A 26,147-nucleotide genomic window follows, 5' to 3' on the forward strand; every position below is an offset into this window, starting at 1 on the left:
GGTATCGTCCTCACCCGGCCTATCTTCAGCCACTTCACCGCTGATTTCCTCAGGGTATCATCCTCACCCGGCCTATCTTCAGCCACTTCACCGCTGATTTCCTCAGGGTATCGTCCTCACCCGGCCTATCTTCAGCCACTTCCCCGCTGATTTCCTCAGGGTATCGTCCTCACCCGGCCTATCTTCAGCTACTTCACCACTGATTTCCTCAGGGTATCGTCCTCACCCGGCCTATCTTCAGCCACTTCACTACTGATTTCCTCAGGGTATCGTCCTCACCCGGCCTATCTTCAGCCACTTCACCGCTGATTTCCTCAGGGTATTGTCCTCACCCGGCCTGATTTCCTCAGGGTATTGTCCTCACCCGGCCTGATTTCCTCAGGGTATTGTCCTAACCCGGCCTATCTTCAGCCACTTCACCAGTGGCTTGATGTTCATTGCTTACTGAGCAACTCATCAACTGAAACAGAAATTTCAGGATGTTGATAGTGGGCTTTTTGTCAATGGTTATGCCGTAGAATGTCAGAGGTATGTTGGAACCTGTCCATGGCAACCACCTGTCAGTCAGGCTGTACAGATTGTGTGCAATTATGGATGGATATTAATTATAGCCAATGCCTGCACCATGAGAGAAATTTCTAATGCTCCTAAAGGCATCAGTTCAGTAAGAATAATGTATTATGCAAAGCAAAAAGAAAATGTTTTCAAACTACTTTGACGCCGAAATCTCTACTGCAAGACCTAGACAGCATTCAGGTCTGGCTGGTAAGTGGCAAGTTGCATCTGTGGCACACAAGTGCCAGGCATTTACCATCTCCAGCTGTTACTGCCACCTCTGAAATTCAGTGACTTTGCCATCATTATCCCTATACCACCACACATTATTGACCAGAATCATAGAAATCATAGGACTACAAGAAGTTAAGTCAGAAGCTACATAACATTCGATGCAACATCCAAGGCTTATCTCATGACTTCCTAAGACCTTTTCACTATGGACAAGTCACGTGATGGAATCCTCTCTCTCCAATGCACTGATAACAGAGAGTGAATGTTCACTGTATGCCACACATGAACATTCAGTGCTGTGTCCTGGATGATATTGGCCATCTTGTGTGCTGTTGGAGATGCATTCCTCAGGGCAAGTGGTTATTATTCTATCAGATTCCTGAGCTTTGTGTCGTACATGTTAGAATGAATAGGTAGTCAGGAAATATGCCACCCTTCAAATAATCTGCTTTGTAACTGGCCCTTTTAAGTTTCTGGATGATTTCAGGATACCCATGGTGGGCATTTCTCCAATTTTTATGCCATTTAGTGTCAAGTATAAGTTGGAATCTGTCAATGTCAGTCAAGCTGTTCAGTGTCAGTGCAATTACAGATGAATATTAGTTATAGGCAATGACTGCATTATGAGGGAAGCTTCTAATGGTCCTAGGGCATCAATTCAGTAAAAATAACATTTTACTAAAGGAGAAAAAAATTGTTATCTAACGATCTTGACATTTAAATTTGTTTATTTTCACTGCAGAGAATTTAAGCAGTTGAATTAGGAGCTTTTTTTAAAAAGCATAACAATATCAAAATATTGCCAAGAGAATAAGCAAGAATACAACTCCAGCCAACTTTGCTGTTCATTCATATTATTTCTGAACTTTGTTTTAAATGCACTTTCTAATCAGTGCCTTAAACTTCAAAGTTAAGGCATCAATTTATCAATCACATTTCCATTTTGCATTCCAAATTTTAATTATTTTTGTAGGCAAGAATTACTCATCTCTGAGTCATAATTAGCTACTGTCTATTGCACTGATATTCCATTCACCACTCATCCCAGCCCCACTATCAAATGTTTGTGATTGCATGACTCCTATTGTTTTGTTGGCCTTCCTTGCATCTTTTCCTCAGGATGCAATCAGCGTTTTGCTCACTTCATTACTGGTGATGGTAAGTAAAGCACTGCAGCCCGAGCACAAGAAGCAGCTGAGAATTTTTGAAGTAATGAAAAGTCAACTTACCCTTAGCTAAACTTAACTTTTTTAAGTGAAGTAACTATTTGCTGGAGCAACACAGTGGGCCGAGCAACAAACATTGGTGGTTCATTAACATTTTGGGTTGCAACCCAGCAGCATCTTCAGCCAGCTGACAGCTGAATCTGTCAATTCATTCAGACCCATTGGTTTTGGATATCACAAAATAGCACGGCACAGTTGGAATAGCCAGTTTTGCATTTAGTAGAACACAAGAGGTTCAGGAAACTGGATCCTTTGAATAAAGGGAGATGATTTTATTCTCATTATTCACCAGGTTAAAAATTGACTTTGGGACTTGGAGAATGTTTGCATTTTGATCAGGAGGCCTGCGGTAATTGAGTTCATGCTGATGGCAAGGAATTTCTGCTACTGGGATGTGTAACTGAAACCATAATCTTTTGAATATGGACAAAGGTACACCGTGCCTTTTTGACATGTGACACGGTATTCCGGTCCAGCTTCAATGAAGTTAAAGTGTATTTTCTTGGTTAAATGTACTGCTTCTTTCAACTTCTTTGCTGAAGGAAATTAAATATTAAAGGATAAGATTTTTGTCTTCTCATTCAAAATGCAATTGATGTTAAAATTTGTTTCAGAAAAGACTCACGGGACCCTGAACAGCTTTACAATACCTTAAAGAATATTTTGCAGCAAGTAAAGGTAAAGACCAAATGTAGCTTAAAATCCTACCTTAATGCTAACAGTCATTTACTGCTTTTATATTTTTTTGCCTCATGAAGCTAAGAATCTGAATTGCTTATCCTGCTATATTATAATTAACAGAGTCACCAAAGTGCTTGGCCATTCATGGAACCAGTTAAGAAAACTGATGCCCCTGGTTATTATGAAGTCATTCGCTTTCCAATGGGTGTGTAAGATTTTCTTTTGAAACTATAAATGCTCAGGCCCCTAATTATTTCTTTTAGAAATTGCAGTTTGGAGTGTAACCTAAAAGAAACTTTTATGTTACATTTGCCAGTACTCCCTGCGTCAAGGCTTTTATAACAATAGAACAAAAACAAGGTAGAATATGCATCACAAACTCATCACACTCTCTTCCATTGTCGAGCACTGTTCCAGGAGTTGTGTTGATATGTCAGGTTCATTCATGTCCTTGAAAACGCAGTCCTTACAGAAAAGAGCAACACACAAAGGAGTTACTTGGCAGGTTAGGCAGCCACTGTGGAAATGAATAAACACTCAGTATTTCAAGCCAAGACTATTTTTCAGGACTGGAAAGGAAAGGGGAAGTTTAAAGGGGAAGAATAAAAGGGTGGGAAGAAGACAAGCTAGAAAGTAATAGGTGAAGCCAGGTGGGTGGGAAAGGTAAAGGGTTGGGTGCACTGCCACTTTGCTGATGACCTGTTCTCCTGAACTAACTCTGCCTTAAATCTGCCTGTCCCAGCACGACTGACTGACAGTATAGAAAATTTCCAAGGTATGCCCTGCCCACAAGAAACAAAACAAATCCAATTGAGCCTTTTTTAATCTCAGCATCCTATTCTTAATCATCACTAAAGTGAGAGCAGGTATTTGACACCCAACTATCCAACAGACCAGTTCACTGATGTAAGGCTTAGGTTATGCTAGAATCATTAGCTCTTACTACAGCCATGGTCCTGACATGGGGAAAAGGGGCTGGACTTCTGAAGCAAGGTGAGGGTGACACCATCATTTCATCAAATATGACAGCAGGGATTCCAGTAAACTTGAAGTTAAAGTGAAAGTTTACTTTTGGTTGAAGTCAAAACATGTACAAAGAAAGGTGATTGTAGTTGTTGGAAGTATATTGCTCCATGAGTTGTTCAAAATCAAGGCCTTGGCCCAGTCATTCTCAGTTACTTCATCAATAACCTACCTAATGTTGTGGTCAGAATGGAGATGTTTGCTGATTATCGCAAAACTCAGTAAATGAAGCAGCCCGTGCCAACTGGAACAAGGATTCGTGCAACATTCAATCATTTGTAACATTTGCTTTGCAAATGCAAGGCAGTGATCATCTCCAACAAGAAAAAGTTTAACTACCAATGTTTGAAAATAAACAGTATCACTGAATTCCTCCAGCATCAAAAACTGGGGTCAACACTGGCCAGAGTTAGCTAACACAAATAATGTGTCTGCAAAAACAGTCTCTGTGGCAAGTGATTCACTTCTCAACTCCCCAAAGCTTTTCTATCATCCGCACCATACATTTGTAGTGTGACCTGTCTGTAGTAGAGGAGCTCTAGCAACGAATGGCACTATGCTGGGCAAAGCAACTGATTTAATTGGCGCCATATGTGCAAGCTTAATCACTCCCACTTCCATCCATGATGTCCCACAGCTGCAGTGTGATATCAGCTTCCACCAGATCTTCAGACACTTGTGATCATCACCTACTGCTGGTTCCCTTTTAAGTCATGAACCACCCTAACTTGGAAGTCCCTTCATTGTTACTGCATCTAAATCCTGGATTGCCTTGCCCAATAATTTGTTGGAGTATCTTTACCACTAGGGCTTACCACTACTCATTTTAGGGAATTTAGGGATGGTCATTAACTGCTAGCCTTGACAGTGACGTGCATATTTTGAGTGACTTAGTAAGTTTGTTAATGTCGTTAGTTGAAATTATTAATTGCTAAGAAGGCACAAAGAGATACTGACTGATTAATTTGGTAAGATGGTGGCAGATGGTATCGTGCAAATTATCTTAAGTTTCTTTCATAATGCATATTAGAAAAGCAACATACTTTGAAAGGTTAGATTTGAAATTTCTACCCCATAAATCACCTTGAATTAATAAGCATTTAGGGCAAGAAATGTTATGTTAGCCTTTATTGTATGGTTTGGAAGATGATTGAGGAATGGAGAGGGTTGAAATTGAACTTTGATTGCTGGCAATATTTGGAAGCAGGTTGCCTGATCATTATATTTATTTCTGCATGTTGATATAAATGAAACAAAATATGCTTACTCCTGTTTTGTGCACTTACTGGTGAAAATCCTGTTAATGATATTTAGAGTTTTGGTGAACCCTTGCATGGAGTCTTGCTTACACAATTGATGCTCCATACTGGAGGATATATTTGCATTAGATTGTGCATTGTGATAATATCTTCCTTTGGTATGATTGCTTTCAAGATCTGAAGACAATGAGTGAACGTGTCAAGAACCGTTATTATGTGACAAAAAAATTATTTATGGCAGATATGCAGCGCATCTTCACAAACTGTCGAGAATACAATCCTCCAGAAAGTGAATACTTCAAGTGTGCCAATATCTTGGAAAAAAATTTTTACACTAAAATAAAAGAAGCTGGACTGATTGACAAATGATTTCAAGTATTTGGTGACCTGATAAGCCTGCTCGTTTAATGTACTATATAATAATGTACTATATACAGTGGGCCTGTTACAGTGCTTACCAGTAACTCTAAACAACAGCTGTTTGGGAAATTGTTAATCCAGTCAGTTACAATTCAAAGCACATTGGATCAATTGTATGCCAAGAGCTCTCCTGAGAAGATATTTCCACGTTATTGTGTTGAGGCCTGGAAAATGCCTGCTGATTATACAGTGTTTGGAGCAGAGGTATGTGAACACGTGCTAATACATTGAGAGATGATTTGTTTGCCAAAACTTCATGTATTCCTTTAGTGAAACTACTGTTCGGTAGGGGGTAGTGTGTTTCCATGCTGGGTTAGAAGGCTGGTGGTAGTGCACTCATAAACTTGAACACATATCATTGGAGTGTTTCTGCTGTCTCATTTATTAGCACTCAAATTTACACTTGTCAGTTATATTTGCATTTCTTGCCATGGTGGGGAGGCAAAGAAACAAGAAAAATTTAATTCACTAAGGCATTATTTTACCTAACTGGTCTGCAAGTATTCTTGAAGCCCATGATTACTACTCTACCTCATAGAAGTGACTAATGAGCAAGATCATTAAGTCTTCTTTGGGGGTAGGAGCTCTTCCCAGTGAACTTCTTAAACACTGTAACTATTAGCCAAGATCCAGACAAAAAGGATCTGGTTTGACAGATTGCTGAGAGCTTTTGCTACTCTGTGCTGTAAAGCTGTGGAGTGGAATTTTGGACTCTGTTTCACATGCTAAATTGTGTGATATTTGCCTTCAAGATTTGATAACATCGTAGGTAATAATGGAACTGAATTTCAGATCGGAGCTTCTGTATGCAAATACAATAATATTACATGTTCAGTATTGTAACTGGGGACAGATTTCTAACCCAAAGGCTTCAGCTATTTAAACACCAAATAAGCTTGCAGGCTTCTAACCCTTGGCCATTAGACATGCTCTTTAAGGGAAAGGTATCTTCTTGAAATTGTGAAGCACAAATTCTTACATGAATTTCTGAATATTTTGGTTTGAAGGAGAGTGTGGATAAAGGTATCTTTCAGTATCAATAACAGGCTGACAATAAAAACAAAATAATGTTTAAAATGAAATATAATATCCTCAACTGAGATAACATAATAGAGAAAGTTTTCTATTCAGAAACAAGTTATATGTTTTAATTTGCAGACGGTACATTTTAAATGTTTAAAATGTTTTAAATTTATATGGGAGGAGAACATTTCCAAACTATGAAATTCTCTAGTTCTACAAGCTGAGGAAAGTCATTGTGTATTTCTTGTAACAGTCTGATTTATACAGACTCCTTACAATAGGAAGATAAATTTATTTTTGGAATTTTCTGTGCAAGTATCACAAATTTTTGTCTATCGGTCTGCAAGATGGTGTTATTTGGCCACATATTTGTACCCAAGTCTAAATAGATAACTATATTTAACTCCCCTATTCTCCTTAACTTACCTTTTCTGCCATTGTAGTAACCATGTTACATTCCATCCTCAATAAAAAACCATTCGGGATAGTTTACATATATCATGAAGGATATTTTTATCCATTTCCTTTTAGTTCTTATGCAAGTATATAGAGATGAAAAAATTATTTCTCTAAATGTAGGGAAGAATCTGCAACTGAAATTATAAGAATCTTGTCCTTGTGAAGTTAGATCTAAGGGGTTTGCAGAAATTCAATGATTTTGAGCCCCAGTGGGAATACTTGGTAGCCATCCAGAAATGCTGGAGAATGACTTACTGACCTAATTGTTGAAGTCTATCTCCAAGCCCATGACTAAGTGGCAATGCAGCTATCCAAATCAGGTATATGGAAATCAGCGTCCTGTCTGCCATTTTAGGATAGTACTGCGCCAAGAATGCACCTCACAAATTGTACTCTGTTTAGTATTGCTGTATCTGGTAGGCTAATGGAAGAGGAGTTTAGAAGAGGCATTTACTATTTTGGTACAATGGGCACTGACACAGTGATGAACAGAATATTCTCCTGACCTTCATAAAACTGGCCTTACTGCTCTTTCCCTGCTCCAAGACCAAACTTACGTCCAGTTTACCATAGAAACTTCCAGTTAGTTTGGACGAGGATGATAGTTTTCCACTGAAAGCCCAATGGCTGCGTAATGCAGACAGCAGTCAAAATGGTCCATGCCTCCCTTGCCAGCTCTGTTGGGCAGGTAAAATCCACTAGTTTTATTTCAGTTAACAGACAGATTTATTCAAACATCCACCACCAACCCCTCTTCCAATAAATATTTGGTTGCAAAATAAGTATGTTTTGTATAATTAGTGGAGATACGTTAATCTGTATTGCTCTAAAGAGTTCCTAACCTTTTGAGTTCCGAAGTAAGTTGTTTGTTATTACTGTTCAAATGAGTCACCCAGAGATAGAGACTTCACTTAATAATTTGGGATAACATTATATTGTTTATTAAGGGTAGCAATTTTTTTTAAGATCATACTTTTTTTTCATCCGAATTGGGGAATTACTCAAACAAATATAGAAGGTTTTGCAATCTCAAGCATGCAATTACCTTAATGGGAACCTTAGTAGACATTCCTCACAAATTTTAGAACTGTCCTGATATAGCAACTCTGTAATTTGTAAGAGGAATAGGAAATAATTCATTCAATATCTGCCTTTTAAAACATTATGACAAATGCTTGGCAATTCTATGAAAAAAAAACAAATTACTAAATTAGTTGAATTCAAGTGAATTCCTAATACAGTTAACCTTACGTTACATTTTAGCTTACCAATATTTTAATTAGTTAACAATATTTATATAAATGTCTTATATCACTGTCAAAAAAAGACCAAAATTAGAGAATTGAAATTGTTTGATGTTCTGAGTCAGACAGGCATAAAACAAAATTGTGAAGGCCACATATAGTCATAGAAAAGTACAGCACAGAAATGGGCCCTTTGACCCATCTAGTCCATGATGAACCATTTTGCTATTCCCATGGACCTGCACCCGGACCATCGCCCTCCACACCCTGCCATCCCTGTACCTATCCAAACTTAAACGTAGAAATCAAGCTTACATCCACCACTTGTGCTGGCAACACCCTGCCATCCATGTACCTATCCAAACTTAAACGTAGAAATCAAGCTTACATCCACCACTTGTGCTGGCAACTCATTCCACACTTTCATGACCCTCTGAGTGAAGTATCCCCTCATATTATATGCTTCAGTGATATATACATTTTCAATCAAAGCACAGAGTTTTCATATTACCAAAACACCACAAACAAATAAATAGGAGCATCAAATTTTGTGTGTGTGTGTGTACACATACACACACATGAATATAATTCGATACTTTGTATTTATTTATTTTTGGTGTTTTGGTAATGTGAAAACACCTTGATATTTTGATTGAAAATGTACACATCATTGAAACATTACTACCAAGTAGCACATTCTAAATCTCTTCAAAATCCAGATGAGTGAAAAGAAAAATAATCGATGATTACGGAAAAGTGCATTAACATACAGAATACCAGAATATTTACATTTGGTCTAATTGATTTGCTTGAACTTAAAGGCTGGAGGGAAAGTTGGTGAGTTGGTGGTGTAGGTAGTATGGAGGTTGGTCACCTTCCCTACACATTAATTAGGCTTAATTTCTAAAGTATTCAATAGTCATGGTATTTTGCCTGATTTGTGCATTGGACCAGTAAAACTCAAAATGTTAGTACAATTAAAATATAGAGCTAGAAAAGACCAAAAATCAGTATTCTTTTATAAACTAATTGGTGGCCCATCATTACTGAAACAGTAATAATTCCTAATTGAAAGCCATGCACATCTTTGTTTGGATTGGCTCATTGTAAAGTTAAGGGTATTGCAATAATATTAAGAGCCCTCAAATTTCATTGGATCCTATTTTCAGTAAAACTAGAATACTGCTCTGCAGTAGTAAATACTGATGAACTGTACTTAAAATGCTCTTATACATGTCAGATTAATTCAATTTTGAACCATTATAAATCACATTTTTCCCATTTCAGAGTTTAAAATTTAATTTGGAAGATAAACTATCAAATTTAGCCTTTTGCTACATGTTGAGTTCCCATTCATTACAGAAAAGATGTATCTTGTTTCTTCACATTGTGTCTTTTTAATTACAAACTATTTAGTTTGTCCATTGGAGCTGAAGAGCAAATGTGACTTGTTTATGTGTGGTTAAATGAAGAATTTAATTTTCTCTCTTTGTGGAACTTTTCCATGAATATGGAATTAGTGATCATGAGACCTTAAAAAGACAAGTCTCAACCAATGATTATGTTTGTGGTATACTTACAAGTGTTAAAGTGTATTTGCTAAAAGTAACCTTATTTTCTTTAAAACATTGTTGATAGAATTTCTAAAAGCACTTTGTTACTAAAATGGTTGTGGCATCCCATTGTTATATAAGAGGATGAATATTCCAAAAATGTTGGTTGAGAAGGTGTTAAAATAATCAATTATATTGTTACTTGCTAAATCCACCTATTGGACCTGTGGATTCCATTTTCTCAAAATTGGGGTTAATACAATATTTGAATGTGATTTAGTTAAGACAATATTCCAAAGCAAACTAAGATTTAAGATGCCATGATTTAAGCTTGTGAGACTTCAGTCCTCCTCAAATAAGTTGATTGCCATTCTTAATTGTTAGAACATACTGAACGTTATTTAGATAAGTGAACATCAAGGTTTTTATTTAAAATGGTCTAGTGTTTTTCTATTTAAAAGAACTGTTTCTCCAATAATGTAAAATTAGAATGTAAACAAAGGTATGACTAACTTATTAAGAATTTTTCTAAATTTATCTTGTTTTTTTCATTTTTAGAGGAAAGGAGTAGATTTTGTGCAATACTTTAAACTTCACTTTTGAGGTTTTGTAAATTTTTATATTTACTACTTATATAGTACATGTCCTTTTGTAAAATTAATATATTGTACTAAGAAAAATAAAGTAATTTTCAATTGATCAACTTCAACATAGCCTACTTGTACTGTATTTAGTTTCTCTTCCCATCCATCTCCATTTGAATTGGATATAACTATATTATTTTGTACATGTTTTTTTCTAAACTTTACACTGCCATTGTAGAATATTACACCATAAACTCCATCCTGCAGGGCTATAAAGCATCAGCCATTGAGTTTATTCAAAAGAGACAAATAGACTTTTGGATAGCAAGATAATCAAAGCATGTGTGTTTAGGCCAGGAAAATAAATTGAGGTAGAAGATCCCCTTTGATCTTGGTGAATGGCAGAACAAGTTTGGGCCAAATGGCTCACTCCTGCTTCTGACCCTTAACATTTTTATATAAGGCATTACTGGTGATAGGTGGAGAATTATCAGAATGGGTAAAATAAGGTAAATTCAGAATAAGAGATTTTTACTTAGAGAGTTGAAAATAGAACTCCGTAAGAATTGAACTTATTCAGTATGGATAGTGCCCATTTCATACAACCTTCTGAAGCTCAATGTAAAAATACAAAGTTGCTGGATGCATTTATTAATCTAGCAAATTCTTGAGTATTTGAACATTGCTGAATTAAAATGTTAAAATAAACCTTTGTGGTGTTTTGCAAGCAGCAAGGTTGATGAAAGCTGCTAATCACTGTTCTTCGTGTTGGTTCTGTATACTCTATTCACACTAAAGAAACTTGCTGAGGTGATTCACATGCAGCTTTGTTTATCTACAATGAACAATAGAGGGTCAGTGTCCTTATCAATATCTCAGACTAATCTGCAATATCAAAAGTCACTGAAAAAATTAGATCACTATGCCTAGGGTGCTTCTGCCTCACAGAGTCAGGCTTATATGTCATGAAATTTGTTTGCAGCAGCAATACATTGCAATATATTATAATTTTTAAAAGCTATAAACTACTATATATATGTAGAAATTAAATAATTAGTGCAAAAAGAGAGGAAAACATAGTGAGGTAATGTTCATGGATTCAGAAATCTGTTAGCTGAAGGGAAGAAGCTGTTCCTGAAATATTGAGTGCGTGTCTTCATGTTCCTATACCACCATCCTGATGGCAGAAATGAGAAGAGGGCACATTTTGGATGACGGGAGTCCTTAGTGATCGATACTGTCTTTTTTGAGTTATCCACCTTTTGAAAGCATCCTCGATGTGGGGAGACTAGTGAACTTGATGGAGCTAGCTGTGTTTCCCACTTTCTGCAGCTTGTTCCAATCCTGTACAACGCCTCCCACCAAACCCCACCCTAAACCAAATGGTGATGTAGCCAGTTAGAATGCTGTCCATGGTACATCTGTAGAAATTTGCGAGTGTCTTTGATGACGTACCAAGGGTTCCCAACCTTTATGTCATGGATCAATACCATTAAGCAAGGAGTCCATGACTCCAGGATGGGAACCCCTGTCGCTGTCACGCCTTCTCTATAATTGCATCGATATGTTGGACCCAGGATAGATCTTCAATGACGTTGACACCCAGGAACTTAAACTGTTCACCTTTTCCACTGCTGATCCCTCAATGAGGGCTGGCATGTCTTCCCTCGACTTGCTGTTCCTGAAGCCCACAATCATTTCCTTGGTCTTACTGACATTTGAGTGCAAGGTTGTTGTTGTGAATCTGCTCAAGGCTGGAGATGAAATGCACTGCAAGCATCCATTCAATAACTATATCCACTGAAGATTTTAATGTTGAGCCTTGTCACCAATGTTAATCTTGCATTTTTCACTAATGTAGCAAACAAACTCCAGTTAGACTTCAGAAAACATAACATATCATTGTATGGAAGGGATTGTTACAGTCCCATAACCAAATCAATAAAATTGTAAAATAAATGGAGCTAATCTGACTCCTCTACTTTATCAACAACTTCCCATTGGCATAAAGTCCCAACTGCATTACAGGCAATATGACAATACTGAATCTAAAGAATCCCATTAATGAGGCAATGTGTATCAGCCTAGTTGAGCATTTGCCTAAATGTACAATTTGAAGGTGAAAATTGAAACTTATGTAACCTCATTGTTGAAATGAATTAAAACAGTAACCTTGATGGAGCATTATAACCTACGATGATGCTGCTGAATACACGGTATTATCATTATTTCAATGCTTAATAAACTGTGGTTCCCGCTGTAATAATGATTATCTGAATGGGTCTCTTTATGTTTCTATGATTCAAGGCCCTAGTTTGGTGTAAGACAGAATTGCTATAAATTACAGAGTAAATAGTGAAAACAAAAGCACTAATGGGCATGACCATGGACTGTCCAGTAATCTGATTGCAGAGGGGAAGAAGCTGTTCTTAAAATGCTGAGTGAGAATATTAAGGTTCCTGTAGCTCCTGTCCAATGGTAGTAACATGAAATAGACATTACCTGGATGGTGACCGTCGTCAATGATGGGCACTGCTTTCTTGAGGCACCACCTAATGAAGATATCCTTGATGGTAGGGAGGGTTGTAACTGAGCAAACTGGCTGACAATGCAACACTGCAGCTTCTTGTGATCCGATGCACCGGAGGCTCTGTACCAGACAATAATGCAACCAGTCAGAATGCACTCCACCACATACCTAAACAAAGTTTGGAAGTATCTTTCGTGACACACTAAAAATAGAGCCACTGGTATGTCTTCTTTGTAATTACACAAATGTGGACAGGATAGATCCTCAGATGCCGATGGCCAGGCTGCTCACCCTTTCCACCACCAATTCTTCAATGAGGACTGGGTGCATGTTCTCCCAACTTTCCCTTCCAATTGATTGGTCTTGTCAATATTCAGTGCAATGGTATCAATCTCACACCTACATCCCTCCATTTTACCATCTGAAATTCTGCCAACAATGGTGCCATTGGCAAATTAAAAGATGCTGTTTGAGTTGTGCCTAGCCATGTAGTCATAATACCATAAGATATAGGAGCAGAATTAGGCCATTTGGTCTATTGAGTCTGCTCTACCATTTCATCATGTCTGATCCAATTTTCCTCCCAATCTCCTGCCTCCTCCCCATATTTCTTCATGCCCTGACCAACCAAGAATCTATCAACATCTGCCTTAAATATATATAAGGACTTGGCCTCCACAGCTGCTTGTGGCAGAGAATTTCACAGATTCACCAACCTCTGGCTAAGGTAATTCCTCCATTCTAAAAGGATGGCCCTTATTTCTGAGGCAGTGTCCTCTGGTTTTAGACTCTCCCACCACAGGAAACATGCCCTGCACATTCACTCTATCAAGACCTTGCACCATTCGATAGGTTTCAATGAAGTCACCACTCATTCTTCTGAATTCTAGTGAATACAGGCCCAGAGCCATCAAACAATCTGCACCTGCAAGCCATTCAATCCTAGAATCAGTTGTGAACCTCCTATGAACCATCTCCAGTTTCAGCACATCCTTTCTGAGGGGCCCAAAACTGCTCATATTACTCCCAAGTGAGGCATCACCAGTGCTTTATAAAAATCCCAACATTATATTCTTGCTTTTATAGTATGTTCTAGTCTTCTTAGAATGAATGCTAACATCACATTTACCTTCCTCACCACAGACTCAACCTTCAAATTAACCTTGAGAGAATCCTGCACAAGCACTCCCACATCCCTTTGCACCTCAGTTTTTTGTATTTTCTCTCCATTTAGAAAATAGTCAACCCTTCCATTTCTTCTACCGAAGTGCATGACTATACACTTCCCAACACTGTACTCCATCTGCCATTTCTTTGTCCATTCTCTTAATCTGTCTGTCCTTCTGTAGCCTCTATTTCCTCAAAACTACCTGCCCGTTGACCTATATTCATATCGTCTGCAAAGTTCACAACAAAGCCATCAACTCCGTCATCCAAATCATTAACATATGAACTCTGGTTAGGCCACAATTGGAGTACTGTGTCCAGTTCTGGTCACCTCACTATAGGAAGGATATGGAAGCATTGGAAAGGGTACAGAGGAGATTTACCAGGATGCTGCCTGGTTTAGAGAGTATGCATTATGATCAGAGATTAAGGGAGCTAGGGCTTTACTCTTTCAAGAGGAGGAGGATGAGAGGAGATATGATAGAGATAATAAGAGGAATAGATAAGAGTGGACAGCCAGTGCCTCTTCCCCAGGGCACCACTGCTCAATACAAGAGGACATGGCTTTAAGGTAAGGGGTGGGAAGTTCAAGGGGGATATTAGAGGAAGGTTTTTTACTCAGAGAGTGGTTGGTGCGTGGAATGCACTGCCTGAGTTAGTGGTGGAGGCAGATACACTCATGAAGTTTAAGAGACTGCTAGACAGGTATATGAAGGAATTTAAGGTGAGGGTTTATATGGGAGGCAGGGTTTGAAGGTCAGCACAACATTGTGGGCCAAAGGGCCTGTAATGTGCTGTACTATTCTATGTTCTATATAACACAAAAACACTGGTCACAACACAGACCCCCTGTGGAACACCACTAGTCACTGGCAGCCAGCCAGAAAAGGCTCCTTCCATTCCTGCTCTTTGCCTCCTGCCAGTCAGCCACTGCTTTATCCATACTGTAATACCACAGGCTCGTAGCTTGTTAAGCAGCCTCAAGTTGTCAAAGGCCTTTTGAAAGTCCAAGTACACAACACCAACCGATTCTGTTGTCTATACTGCTTGTAATTTCTTCAAAATATTCCAACAGATTGGTCAGGCAAGATTTTCCTTTGCGGGAAACTATGCCAACTACCTACAGCCTATTTTATCATGTGCCTCCGAATACCCCAAGACCTCATCCTTAATATTCAACCCCCCAACATCTTCCCAACCGCTGAGGTCAGACAAACTGGGCTATAGTTTCCTTTCTTCTGTCTCTTTCCCTTCAAGAGTGGAGTGACCTTTGCAATTTCCAGTGTTCCAGAACATTTCCAGAATCTAGTAATTCTTGAAAGATCATTACTAATACCTCCACAATTTCTTCAGCCACTTTCAGAACACTGGGTATACACCATCTGGTCCAGGTGACTTATCTACCTTCAGACCTTTTAGTTTCTCAGGAACTTTCTCCCTAGTAATGGTAACTTCACAACTCCTGACACCTGGAACTTGATACTGCTAGTGTCTTCCACAGAGAGGCTGATGCAAAATCTGCCATTTCCTGCTCCTCCATTACTACCTCTCTGGCACTGTTTTCCAGCGGTCCAATATCCACTCTCACCTCTTTTACACTTTATGTATCTGAAGAAACTTTTGGCATCCTCTTTACTATTACTGGCTAGCTTACTTTCATATTCTATCTACATCTTCTTAATGATGACTTTAGTTTCATCTGTTGGTTTTTAAAAGCTTCCCAATCCTTGAATAACTTGCCACTATTTTTTGCCCTCTCTTTGGCTTTTATGTTGGCTTTGGCTTTTGTTATCCACAGTTGTGTCATCTTGCCTTTAGAATACTTCTTCCTCTTCGGGATGTATATATCCTCTGCCTTCTAAATTGCTTCCAGAAATTCCTGCCACTCTTTTCCAATCAATTCTGGCCAATTCCTCTCTCATTCCTCTGTAATTGCATTTACTCCACTGTAATACAGTACAGATACATCTGACAAATATCAGTGTGAATTCAATGCACCCACAAAACATTTATCATGCTCAGCAGGAAACAAAATTATCATAATAAAATGAAATTCAAAATGCATGCAATGCACAGAACAGGTAAACAGTGAAAACCTCACGGTTTTAGCGACAAGACCTTGGTAGTGGCAGAGTATTCATTAGTTTCGAAGCCTGAGAGAAGCTGCTGCTGCCCAGTCTGCTTCTCCTAGTCCTGACCGTTCTTGCTGAAGTCAAGGATTCAGTTGCAGAGGGAGATAGAGGCCCGGGTTTTGAACCTTCTTAATTAGTAGTGAAGGGATAATGGTGTTGAAAACCAAGCTGCAGTAAATAAACATCAATAAATTTGAAGCAACGAGACAGGCCAACTGATTGTAGTAAAACACTCAGAGTTTAATAGCTGGTAGAAGAGCAGGTCCTTACTATGGAGCCTTTGTTTTTCTATCTAACACCCTGGGAAAGATTTCACTGCTAACATAATGGTCTTTCTGTAGAGCAGTGTTTGGGTTATGGTTAGAGATAACGAGTACTTTGGAATGAGAGCCATCCAGTGAAGGGAGTGTGTCATATCCCAAGTGACAAAGCCTGATCATCAGAGTGACTTAGGTAAGTTGGTTAAGGAACTGTAAGCAGCAATAAATCTTGCAATGCCTCTACACTTAATTGGTTCATTAGTACTTCCTAAGATGCTGTACAGTTGATGAAATAGAAAATGGAGAAAATGAAATAGAAAACTGATGGAGGTGGACAAAATTAATCAGGCCTGGACTAGACCAACAATATGGTAAAATGTTAGTAAAGGGAAACAGAAAAAATGGTAATGGGACTTAGCCTTAGAAACCACAAAAACCTGGTATTGCACTGAAACCCTACAGCCAACATTCACTAAGAGAGACTCCAAGTCTCTCTTTGTAGGAAATAGAGGAAAGACACAAGAAATTCAAAAGACGATTATGTCATTTCTGGATAGGTAGCAAGTGTACTGTCAATGAAAATAAAGGTGCCAATGCTGGAAGTTTAAATTGCAGGCATAAATGCTGAGACACTTAAAAGTTAAAGCAGAATTTGCAGAAAGAGAAACAGTTAACATTTTTGTTCAACAACCTTTCATCAGAACTGGGCAACATACTTTGCAAGTTGTGCTTGTAAATTTTCTTTGCAACTGAGAGATTGAACATCTAAGTATACATTCCAATGACGAATAGAAGTGTAAATTGAGCACAACAAAAGCCAGCTTGCTTTCCTTGAGATACATCATGGCACACACCAGCACTGACTGGCACAAACACAAGACAGGTAACAGCAAAACCCAATGTTGGCTAATGTTGAATTGGGGGCGCTGATGGTAGAGATGGAGGAGAATGAATATCATCTAAACACAGGGAAACTTAGGAGTCCACCAGATAAATTTTGATGATTGCACCAGAACAGCACGAGAAGTTGTGAAGAGCTGGTCTTTAGTACTGCAGCCAAGTTGCTACCTGATCCCATAATTTATTCATTACCGAGTCCTGATGAAGGGTGCTGGCCCGAAACGTCAACTATTTATTCATTTCCTTAGATGCTGCCTGATCTGCTGAGATCCTCCAGCAACTTGTGTTTCTGGCACCATAACATATTGCTGTGATATTTCTTGATATCAGAGTGAATCAAATTGGTCATAGACTGGCTTTTATGATAGTGGCTTCAGAAGAAAAACAAGATCCATCATCAATTCAGTACCCCTGACTGAAAAATACTGCAAAATGGTTTAGCTTTGTCTTTAGTATTCTATACCATGGAATCAGAAAATGAAATATTTTTAGAACTTTCTTTAATTAGCTACTGTCTATCACAACAATGGAAAAATTCCTCAGCTTTGATTTGATGCATTGGTTGTGAGAATTACATAGCAGTTGCTGTCACTTCCTTTTTAAGCATACTGGCTTTTCTATGTGGCAACTTCATAAGAATGATGCTCCTCTTTCAGTTTTACATGCTGGTTCCTGTTTTATGCTCCTCGATGAACTAAGGTTAATGTCCAAGGATGAATGTAATAAAAGAATAAAGTAAGCAAGGTCAAGAGGTTGCAAATGCTTCCAATGCTTTCTCCACCCCCCCCCACCCCCACCCCCACCGCCACAGCCTAGAATTTATTTTCTTAGAAAATCCCATCAGGGAAAAGGATTTTATTTTCTAAAAGGACTCATCACCAAACTATGCTTACAAAACTATTCACCAGTTAAGAGGGTCAATTTTTGGCATCAGATAAGACATTAATCTTACATCTAAATCTCTGCTGTTTACTCAGTGTATATAGTCCAGGTGCCTGTACTAATGACCCAGAGTTAGTCAAATCCCATTAGCTTAATTAGTCTGAAATGATATGTTTGCACTAGTCATGTTCATTTTAAAAGGATCTCTGTTGTAGAAAAACATCTCAGAATGTTTCCTGAAATACAACCTTGCTTGTGTGATGTCATATGACTCATAATTATTGCTGAAATAGCATAGGAATCCAAAGCTCAAGGGCAAATAAAGACAGAATTGCTGATCTCAACGACTCTGCCCCCAACACAAGAATAAAAAGATACAGTCACAGATAAATCACAGATTTAGAAGTTATTAAGAGCAGCAAATAGGCTATACAGGTGACTGAATCTGCTCACATTAATTGAAATAATGTCTGTTTAATAAATGATTCATTCAAATATTTCAACTTACCTGATAAATCAGCTTTATGGATCTTATCTGAACACCCATAATCCAAATTTCAAATGATGGAAGATGTATCCAGTACCCTGGATATGATCTCACCAATGCCCTGCACAGCTGTAGCTAGACTTATTTACTTTTATATTCCATCTTCTTTGTAATAAGGCCATCACTCCATTACTGATTTACTTGTACCCACGTGCTGTTTCATATACCAGTACACCATAACCCTCTACTGCAGCATTCTAATGACCCTTCATTTAAACCATAGTTTTGTTCCTATTGTTTCTACCAAAATGGATCACCCCACATTTCTCCACATTATACTCCATCTGCCAAAATTAACCCCCTCTCTTCCTGCAGAGTCCAAATGTTCCTTACACTAATCCACTAATCTTTGTACCATTAACAAATTTGTATAAAATACACACAGTATATTAAATTAAATTAAATTACTGCTCTGCCACATCCCTCAAGTCACAAGTGGCCAGTGGGAAATAGTTCATTTATGCCGTTTCTGGTTCTGTTTGTCAATCCTCTATCCATGCCGACGTTCTATCCTCAGTGCTACATATTGTTACCTTGTGTAATAAGTAGCTTGTCAAATAGAATATTTTCCCTTCACTTGCTGACCAACTACTCCGGTTCTCAACCCCTCCCACCCTTGTTTAAACCCCCTCAGGTCCAATGAGCAAACATCCCTACAAGGATATTGACACCTATTCAGTTTAGTTGAAACCTATTCTTGTGTAGGTTCCACCTCCCCTGGAAGAGAGACCAATAATCCATGTATCTGAAGTCTTCTCTTCCTCCTCTGCATCAGCACTTTGGCCATGCACTTAACTGTACTATTTTCCTATTTCTTGCCATGACAGTACATGGCACAGGGAGTAATCCTAAATCAGATAAGATTACCTGCTTCTAAAAAAATTCTAGAACACCATCTTGCCAATTCCAGTTGTTTGGGCTAAGAGACATTTGGGTCAGTTGATGCATTCAAAATTTAAAAATGGGAAAGCAAGAAATGCACAACAAAGGTTACTTAAAACAGAAGGGGATGACGATTTATTCAAATATTTCAAAAACTATTACTGATGCTCAAGAAAATTTTAAATGTAACTAATACATCTCAAGAGGGTCATTCATGATCTTGTGTTAACTTCATAGTCAAAGCAGTTTGATAAAGGCATTGAACATCACATCAATGGTTAAATTTTATTGTGAAGATATACATAAGAATTTTTTGAGCATCTGAAATACATTGAAATTTACCCATTTAAACAAGTCTGAAATTAAAAACCAAAATTAATCCATACAGTAAATGAGAAGTCTAAATGTTTCAATATTTTACACAGCTCACATTCAGTGGAAACTATCGGCAGCTGACAAAAGCTTCGTTATATCTACTAAATGGAGATTGCTTTTTACTGGATTTACGGCGAGATCCATCAGTCTTTTTCTGTTTGAATATTGGAGAATACAAAAATTGGGTGTCAGTGTATTTATCTCCTCTTCGCAATTTCCTGTTGAACAGATTAAAATCTATAATTAATACTTCAGAGTTACATTACTTCTGTATGTTTTATAATGCTAGCCACTTTGTTACCGGGTCCGAATGCATATCAAATATTACAGATGTAGATAGATAGCATCCAAATAACATGCAAATAACAGTGCAAAATCTGATTAATTCAGAAATATCTAAAATCTAAAATAGAAATCAAATCCATTCTAAAATTAGGAATTCTTTTAGGCAAACTAAAACCCTGGTGATTTGATCTCATGTCAATGTAAGTCATCTGAAAGGTCAGGTTTGTGAACTTTGGATAGTTACATGATACGGGGAAATTGTAGCCCTTATACTTTATAGTCGCCAAACAATTGATACTAGAACGTACAATCACCACAGCGATATTTGATTCTGCGCGTTCTGCTCCCTGGATTACAAATATTAAATATTAAAATATTAAAAATAATAAAATTAAGAATTTAAATTATAAATCATAAATAGAAAATAGAAAAATGGGAAGTAAGGTAGTGCAAAAAAACCAAGAGGCAGGTCCGGATATTTGAAGGGTATGGCCCAGATCAGGGTCAGGATCCGTTCAGCAGTCTTATCACAGTTGGAAAGAAGCTGTTCCCAAATCTGGCTGTAGGAGTCTTCAAGCTCCTGAGCCTTCTGCCGGAGGGAAGAGGAACGAAAAGTGTGTTGGCTGGGTGGGTTGTGTCCTTGATTATCCTGGCAGCACTGCTCCGACAGCATGCGGTGTAAAGTGAGTCCATGGACAGAAGATTGGTTCGTGTGATGTGCTGCGCCGTGTTCACGATCTTCTGCAGCTTCTTTCAGTCTTGGACAGGACAGCTTCCATACCAGGTTGTGATGCACCCTAGAAGAATGCTTTCTACGGTGTATCTATAAAAATTACTGAGGGTTTTAGGGGACAGGCCAAATTTCTTTAGTTTTCTCAGGAAGTAAAGATGCTGGTGGGCCTTCTTGGCCGTGAACTCTGCTTGGTTGGACCAAGTCAGGTCATTTGTGATATTGACCCCGAGGAACTTAAAGCTTTTGACCTGTTCCACTTGGCACCACCGATGTAAATTGGGTCGTGCCGTCTGCTACTCCTTCTGAAGTCAACAACGAATTCCTTCGTCTTGCTGACGTTGAGGGATAGGTTATTGTCTTCGCACCATGCCACCAGGTTCTTAATTTCCTCTCTGTATTCAAACTCATCATTACCCGAGATACGGCCTACAATTATGGTGTCATCAGCAAACTTATATATTGAGTTTGATGGAAACTTGGCTACACAATCATGGGTGAGTATAACAGGGGGCTGAGTACACAGCCTTGTGGGGCACCGGTGCTCAGAGTGATTGCAAGAGGAGAGCCTGTCCCCTATTTTTACATCCTGGGTCCTGTCTGTGAGGAAGTTGAAGATCCAGCTGCAGATCTCAGTGCTAAGGCCCAGGTTCTGGAGCTTAGGAATCAGCTTATTTGGAATGATGATATTAAAGGCAGAGCTGTAGTCAATGAAAAGGAGCCTTACGTATGCGTCTTTATTCTCCAGGTGTTCTAAGGAAGAATGTAGGGCCAGAGAGATGGCATCTGCCATTGACCTGTTGCTCCGGTAGGCGAATTGCAAAGCGTCGAGGTTGACCGGTAGGCTGTGGTTGATGTGTGCCATAACCAATCTCCCGAAGCACTTCATAGCAATTGATGTCAGAGCCACAGGTCGATAGTCATTCAGGCATGCCACCTTGCTCTTCTTCGGCACTGGGATTATCATTGCCTTCTTAAAACACGAGGGGATCTTAGACTGAAGCAAGGAGCAGTTGAAGATGTCAGCAAACACTCCAGCTAGTTCACTTGCACAGACCCAGAGAACCCATCCCAGGACGCCATCTGGGCCCGTCGCCTTCCTTGGATTTATCTTCAGGAAGGCCCCTCTAACATCCTCCTCAGTGACAATGAATTTCGATGCCACCAGCGGGATGCTCCTCTTCTGTTCAAAACTTGCGTAGAATACCTTTAGTTCGTCAGGAAGAGTAGCACCACAGTTATTGATTTTCCCAGCCTTTTCTTTGCGCCCAGTGATCTCATTTAGACCCTGCCATAGTCTACTGGCATCCCTCTGGTTAGCCTGGGCTTCCAACTTGGCTCGATATTGCCTCTTGGCGCCCTTAATGGCTTTCTGGAGTTCACGCCTGGATTCATGGAAACATGGCTAAGGAGGAACTGAACTGTTCCACAACATAGGTGCTTTAGGTGGGATAGAGGTGAAGAAAAGAGATTTTTGATTAAAAGGCACGTCACAGCAGTAGTCAAAAGATGAAGTTATTGAAGGGGCATCCAGTGAGAATTTATGACTGGTGCTAAGAAAGAAGGGAATTATCATGTTACTGGGATCGTACTGTAGGCCCCTATATATAGATTTGAGGGAATCAAATGTTGAGACCTCATTTAAGAGTGGCAAAAAAGAACCCGGGAATTATACACCAGTAACTAACATCGGTGGGAAATAAGCTACTGGAGAGCATTATAAGGGCTGATCAGAAGTAGTCAGCACGACCTTGTACATAGGAGAACATTGCTTATGAAGTTGATTGATTACTTTGATGAAATGACCAAGGTGGTCAATGAGGACAGGGTGGTGCACATGGTTTATAGTGAGGCCTTTGACAAGGACACATTGTCAGCTGCTCTTGAACATTAAGTCACAAAGAATCAAGGCAGACCCAGCAAATTGGTTACACAAACAAGAGATTTTGCAAAATGCTCTAAACCTTGAGTGACACAAAATGCGAGAGAAACTGAGCAAGTCAAGTAGCACGAGTCCTGATGAGGGGTCTCAGCCTGAAACATCAACTACTTATTCCCCTCCATACACATTGCCTGAACTGCTGAGTTCCTCCAGCGCTGTGTATGTCGAGTCAAGTGGAACAGCAGCACACAACTCTGGAATAAGAGCTTGGAGAAGCCCTAATGAACATATATTGTGATTTTTTTTTTCCCCACTATATAAATGGATAAATACAACTTACAAATGGAGATTGGGTTCCTTGTAATTAACGGTCATGTTACATCTCCGCCTATGAACAGCTATTGGAGAAATCACGTTCATATTGTCTAAAAAGCCAGGATAGGGCATTTCCTTTCCCTTGTTTTCAGCAGGTAGTGATGAACAATTGGTGACATCGCTCAAACTGAACCGAGGTCCAAAGTTTCTCTCTGTTTCAAGAAAAAAATACATTTTCATGTGTAAAACCCACATCTTATAAAAATACTTCAATTGTAAATACAGCTGCTGTTTATATACAACTTCCCCAATGGACGTTAAAAAAAACTCTACCCATTTACCAAAAGCATAAATTGTTGGTAAGGCCAACTTTTTTTTTGTCTTCAAGAATGCAGTGGTGACCCTATCTAAAGTCCTATACGACATTGGAAGGATATCCCATACCATTTGCTGGTTAGGGAATTTCAGGATTCACAGTCATAAGTAATGAAATAAAAGTATATTTACAAATTAGGATGGTTTATTGCTGGTTAGGGAATTTCAAGATTTACAGTCATAAGTAATGAAATAAAAATATTTACAAATCAGGATGGTTTATGACTTGCTCGAGCTATCAGAGGTAATGTGTTTCTGAAATGCTGTTACAATAGTCTATGTCAGTAACAGCAGCGCACAAGAGATAGTTTCCAAATGGGGAAAAGTTTTTCTTTACAGTCTGGAACATGCTGCCAGAGGTGATGGGAGATACCAAATACAATCACTGTGAGAAAGATTTGAATAAAAAGATGCAGACCTAATATAGGCAAACATAGTGCAGGTGAACAAAAAAGGTGGTTACCTGTTCATATTTTTTTATTAAAAGATCAAAAATGCTCAATATTTGAAATATCCAGACATTAGACACATTAACAATTGTCAATGTATTCTGTTTTTAAAAAACTTCAATTTGATTAGGGAGCCAACATCAAATTTTACAAGCTGTCTAATATATATTATAGAGAGATCAGAATTTCCATAGTAAATACCCTCAGAATAAACTAAAATTACATTGGTCATCACAGGAAATACAAACGTTTGTAGATGCAATGTGGCATATTTCTTCACTACTGACATAATTTCCTTTCACTTGAGCTAGAATGTATGCATGTTTGTATTTATTTATTTAAAAATACAGCATGGTCACAGGCCATTCCGGCCCAACAATCTCGCACCACCCAATTACACCGGTGACCAATTAGCCTACTAATTCATACTTCAGAATGTAGGAGGAAACTGGAACAGTCAGATGAAACCTATGCGGTCATGGGGAGAACGTACAGACAGCAGCGGGAATTGAACCTATATCACTAGCACAGTAAAGCCATGCGGCACTGTCACGCTACCGTGCCGAATCATTGAAACCTATTATTTCACAAATTTACTCATCACATTTCTTCTTGAATTTCCTCACCTTTTTGTTCCAATAACAAGCACTTCTTCAGTACAGGTTCAAAATGTTCAACAATGCGGCTTTCTTCAGGATCTTGAAAATTCTTCATACTTTCAAATTCGGAAGTGTTTCCTGGCTCTCTGTCCAACTCAGCATGCAATGGCTCATTCCTTCCAGCCATTGTGGGACTTCTAAGTTCATTGTTTGCAACTAATGAACAAATAAAATATTAGAAGTACATTAAAAATCAAGATATAATTATAATTATCCTGTTAGGTGCAACATCTCCTGCATGCCATAGATTATGAGTCTTCTTTCAATGTTGAAATATAATTTCAAAATATGACAATTCTGTAAAGAAACTACTACGTATGTTCAGTAATTCTAGTGCTTGAGATTCACAGTACAGACCTTGATAGGAGACAAGATATAGGAGCAGAATTAGACCATTTGGCCCATCAAGTCTGCTCCACCATTCAATCATGGCTGATATTTTCTTTCAACTCCATTCTCTTGCCTTCTCACTTGAACCCTTAATCTCTTTAAAATCAGAAATCAGATCACAATCTTAATACACCCAATGAATTGGCCCACTGAGCCCTCTATGACAATGAATTGAACAGATTACCACCCTTCAGCTGAGGAAGTTCATCTTAATCTCAGATCTTAAGGGATGTCCCTTTATTGAGGCTGTGCCTTGGATCCTGGACTCCCTACTAATGGAAATATCCTTTCCATGTCAGCTCAATCTAGGCTTTTAAATATTCTGTAGGTTTCAGTGAGATTTGCCCCTCTTGCTTCTGAACTCCATTGAGTGGAAGCCCAGAGATATCAAATGCTCCCTTTGTTTCTGGTATCATTCTTGAGAACCTTCTCTGGAGGCTCTCTCGGGTCAGCATATCCTCCCTCAGGTACAAGGCTCAAAATTGCTCACAATGATGCGTGGAACAGAAAATAGCAAACTTTTGCAGCTTTCATCTTGTTATTAAATACCAGTGCAGGGATTTCCAGAACTTCATGTGTAGTTGCCAAATCTGGAAGTCCTAAAGTCATAGAAAAAGTTAAATGCTGAAACTGTCCATTTGTTCCATACTAGAAATGACGTGCAATACAACATTATAGTGGTTTCATGTGACTATTTCCTTGTATTTACACGGGCACAGAGATAACAGAAGACATATTGCAAATTTTACACCAGTTTTAACCAAAAGCAGGATCTGAGAGTCCACTGATGTCAATGCAAATTGTGGAGTTGTGGAGAGATAAAAGAAAGCACAAGGTTAAATAACATGACAAAACATAATATCAAATTAAAATAACTTCAGCAACTTGATTTTGTTCTATTTTTCAGGTTTTTCCACTTCATTTGCAATCATTTTACAAGCCATTTGGTAGGCCTTAGAATATTCATGTACACAGCAAACTGAACAAATTATTTGATGCTGCTCAAGCCATGTTACTAGAGACTGTGATACTTAAGGCCAGCAAGTCAAGCCTCTGCATCTGGATCCAGTACTCGGAGATCGTGGGTGATAATTCTCAGCAATAACATCTGGCCCAGGTGCTCAGC

At 38.6% G+C, this 26,147-nt stretch overlaps 2 protein-coding genes and 1 long non-coding RNA gene across 13 annotated transcripts in view; 1 reads left to right on the top strand and 2 right to left on the bottom strand.

Moving 5' to 3' along the window:
• Nucleotides 1-10,386, top strand: part of kat2b (K(lysine) acetyltransferase 2B) — a 120,353-nt gene extending 109,967 nt beyond the window's left edge. For all 3 annotated transcript variants that reach the window (XM_063044074.1, XM_063044072.1, XM_063044073.1), the window contains exons 16-18: nucleotides 2,630-2,693; nucleotides 2,817-2,901; nucleotides 5,154-10,386. In XM_063044074.1, coding sequence (XP_062900144.1) covers nucleotides 2,630-2,693; nucleotides 2,817-2,901; nucleotides 5,154-5,347 — 343 coding nt within the window. In that variant the 3' untranslated portion in view covers nucleotides 5,348-10,386. The remainder of the gene's footprint in view (nucleotides 1-2,629; nucleotides 2,694-2,816; nucleotides 2,902-5,153) is intronic.
• On the bottom strand, nucleotides 3,092-16,145 carry LOC134344382 (uncharacterized). The gene is made up of 3 exons (XR_010017429.1): nucleotides 16,077-16,145; nucleotides 12,764-12,911; nucleotides 3,092-3,161 (listed from the first exon to the last, which is right to left on the bottom strand). It is a non-coding gene; the product is annotated as an uncharacterized LOC134344382 (long non-coding RNA).
• Nucleotides 16,146-19,690: 3,545 nt separating this feature from the next.
• The window catches only part of LOC134344383 (shugoshin 1-like), a 35,592-nt gene continuing 29,135 nt past the window's right edge, over nucleotides 19,691-26,147 (bottom strand). For all 9 annotated transcript variants that reach the window (XM_063044083.1, XM_063044082.1, XM_063044077.1 and 6 more), the window contains 3 exons: nucleotides 24,599-24,787; nucleotides 23,174-23,360; nucleotides 19,691-20,154 (listed from right to left, as the gene is read on the bottom strand). In XM_063044083.1, the coding sequence (XP_062900153.1) occupies nucleotides 20,004-20,154; nucleotides 23,174-23,360; nucleotides 24,599-24,787 (527 nt within the window). In that variant the 3' untranslated portion in view covers nucleotides 19,691-20,003. The remainder of the gene's footprint in view (nucleotides 20,155-23,173; nucleotides 23,361-24,598; nucleotides 24,788-26,147) is intronic.

The sequence above is a fragment of the Mobula hypostoma genome, chromosome 3, assembly GCF_963921235.1.
Source record: "Mobula hypostoma chromosome 3, sMobHyp1.1, whole genome shotgun sequence".
Taxonomy (NCBI): domain Eukaryota; kingdom Metazoa; phylum Chordata; class Chondrichthyes; order Myliobatiformes; family Myliobatidae; genus Mobula; species Mobula hypostoma.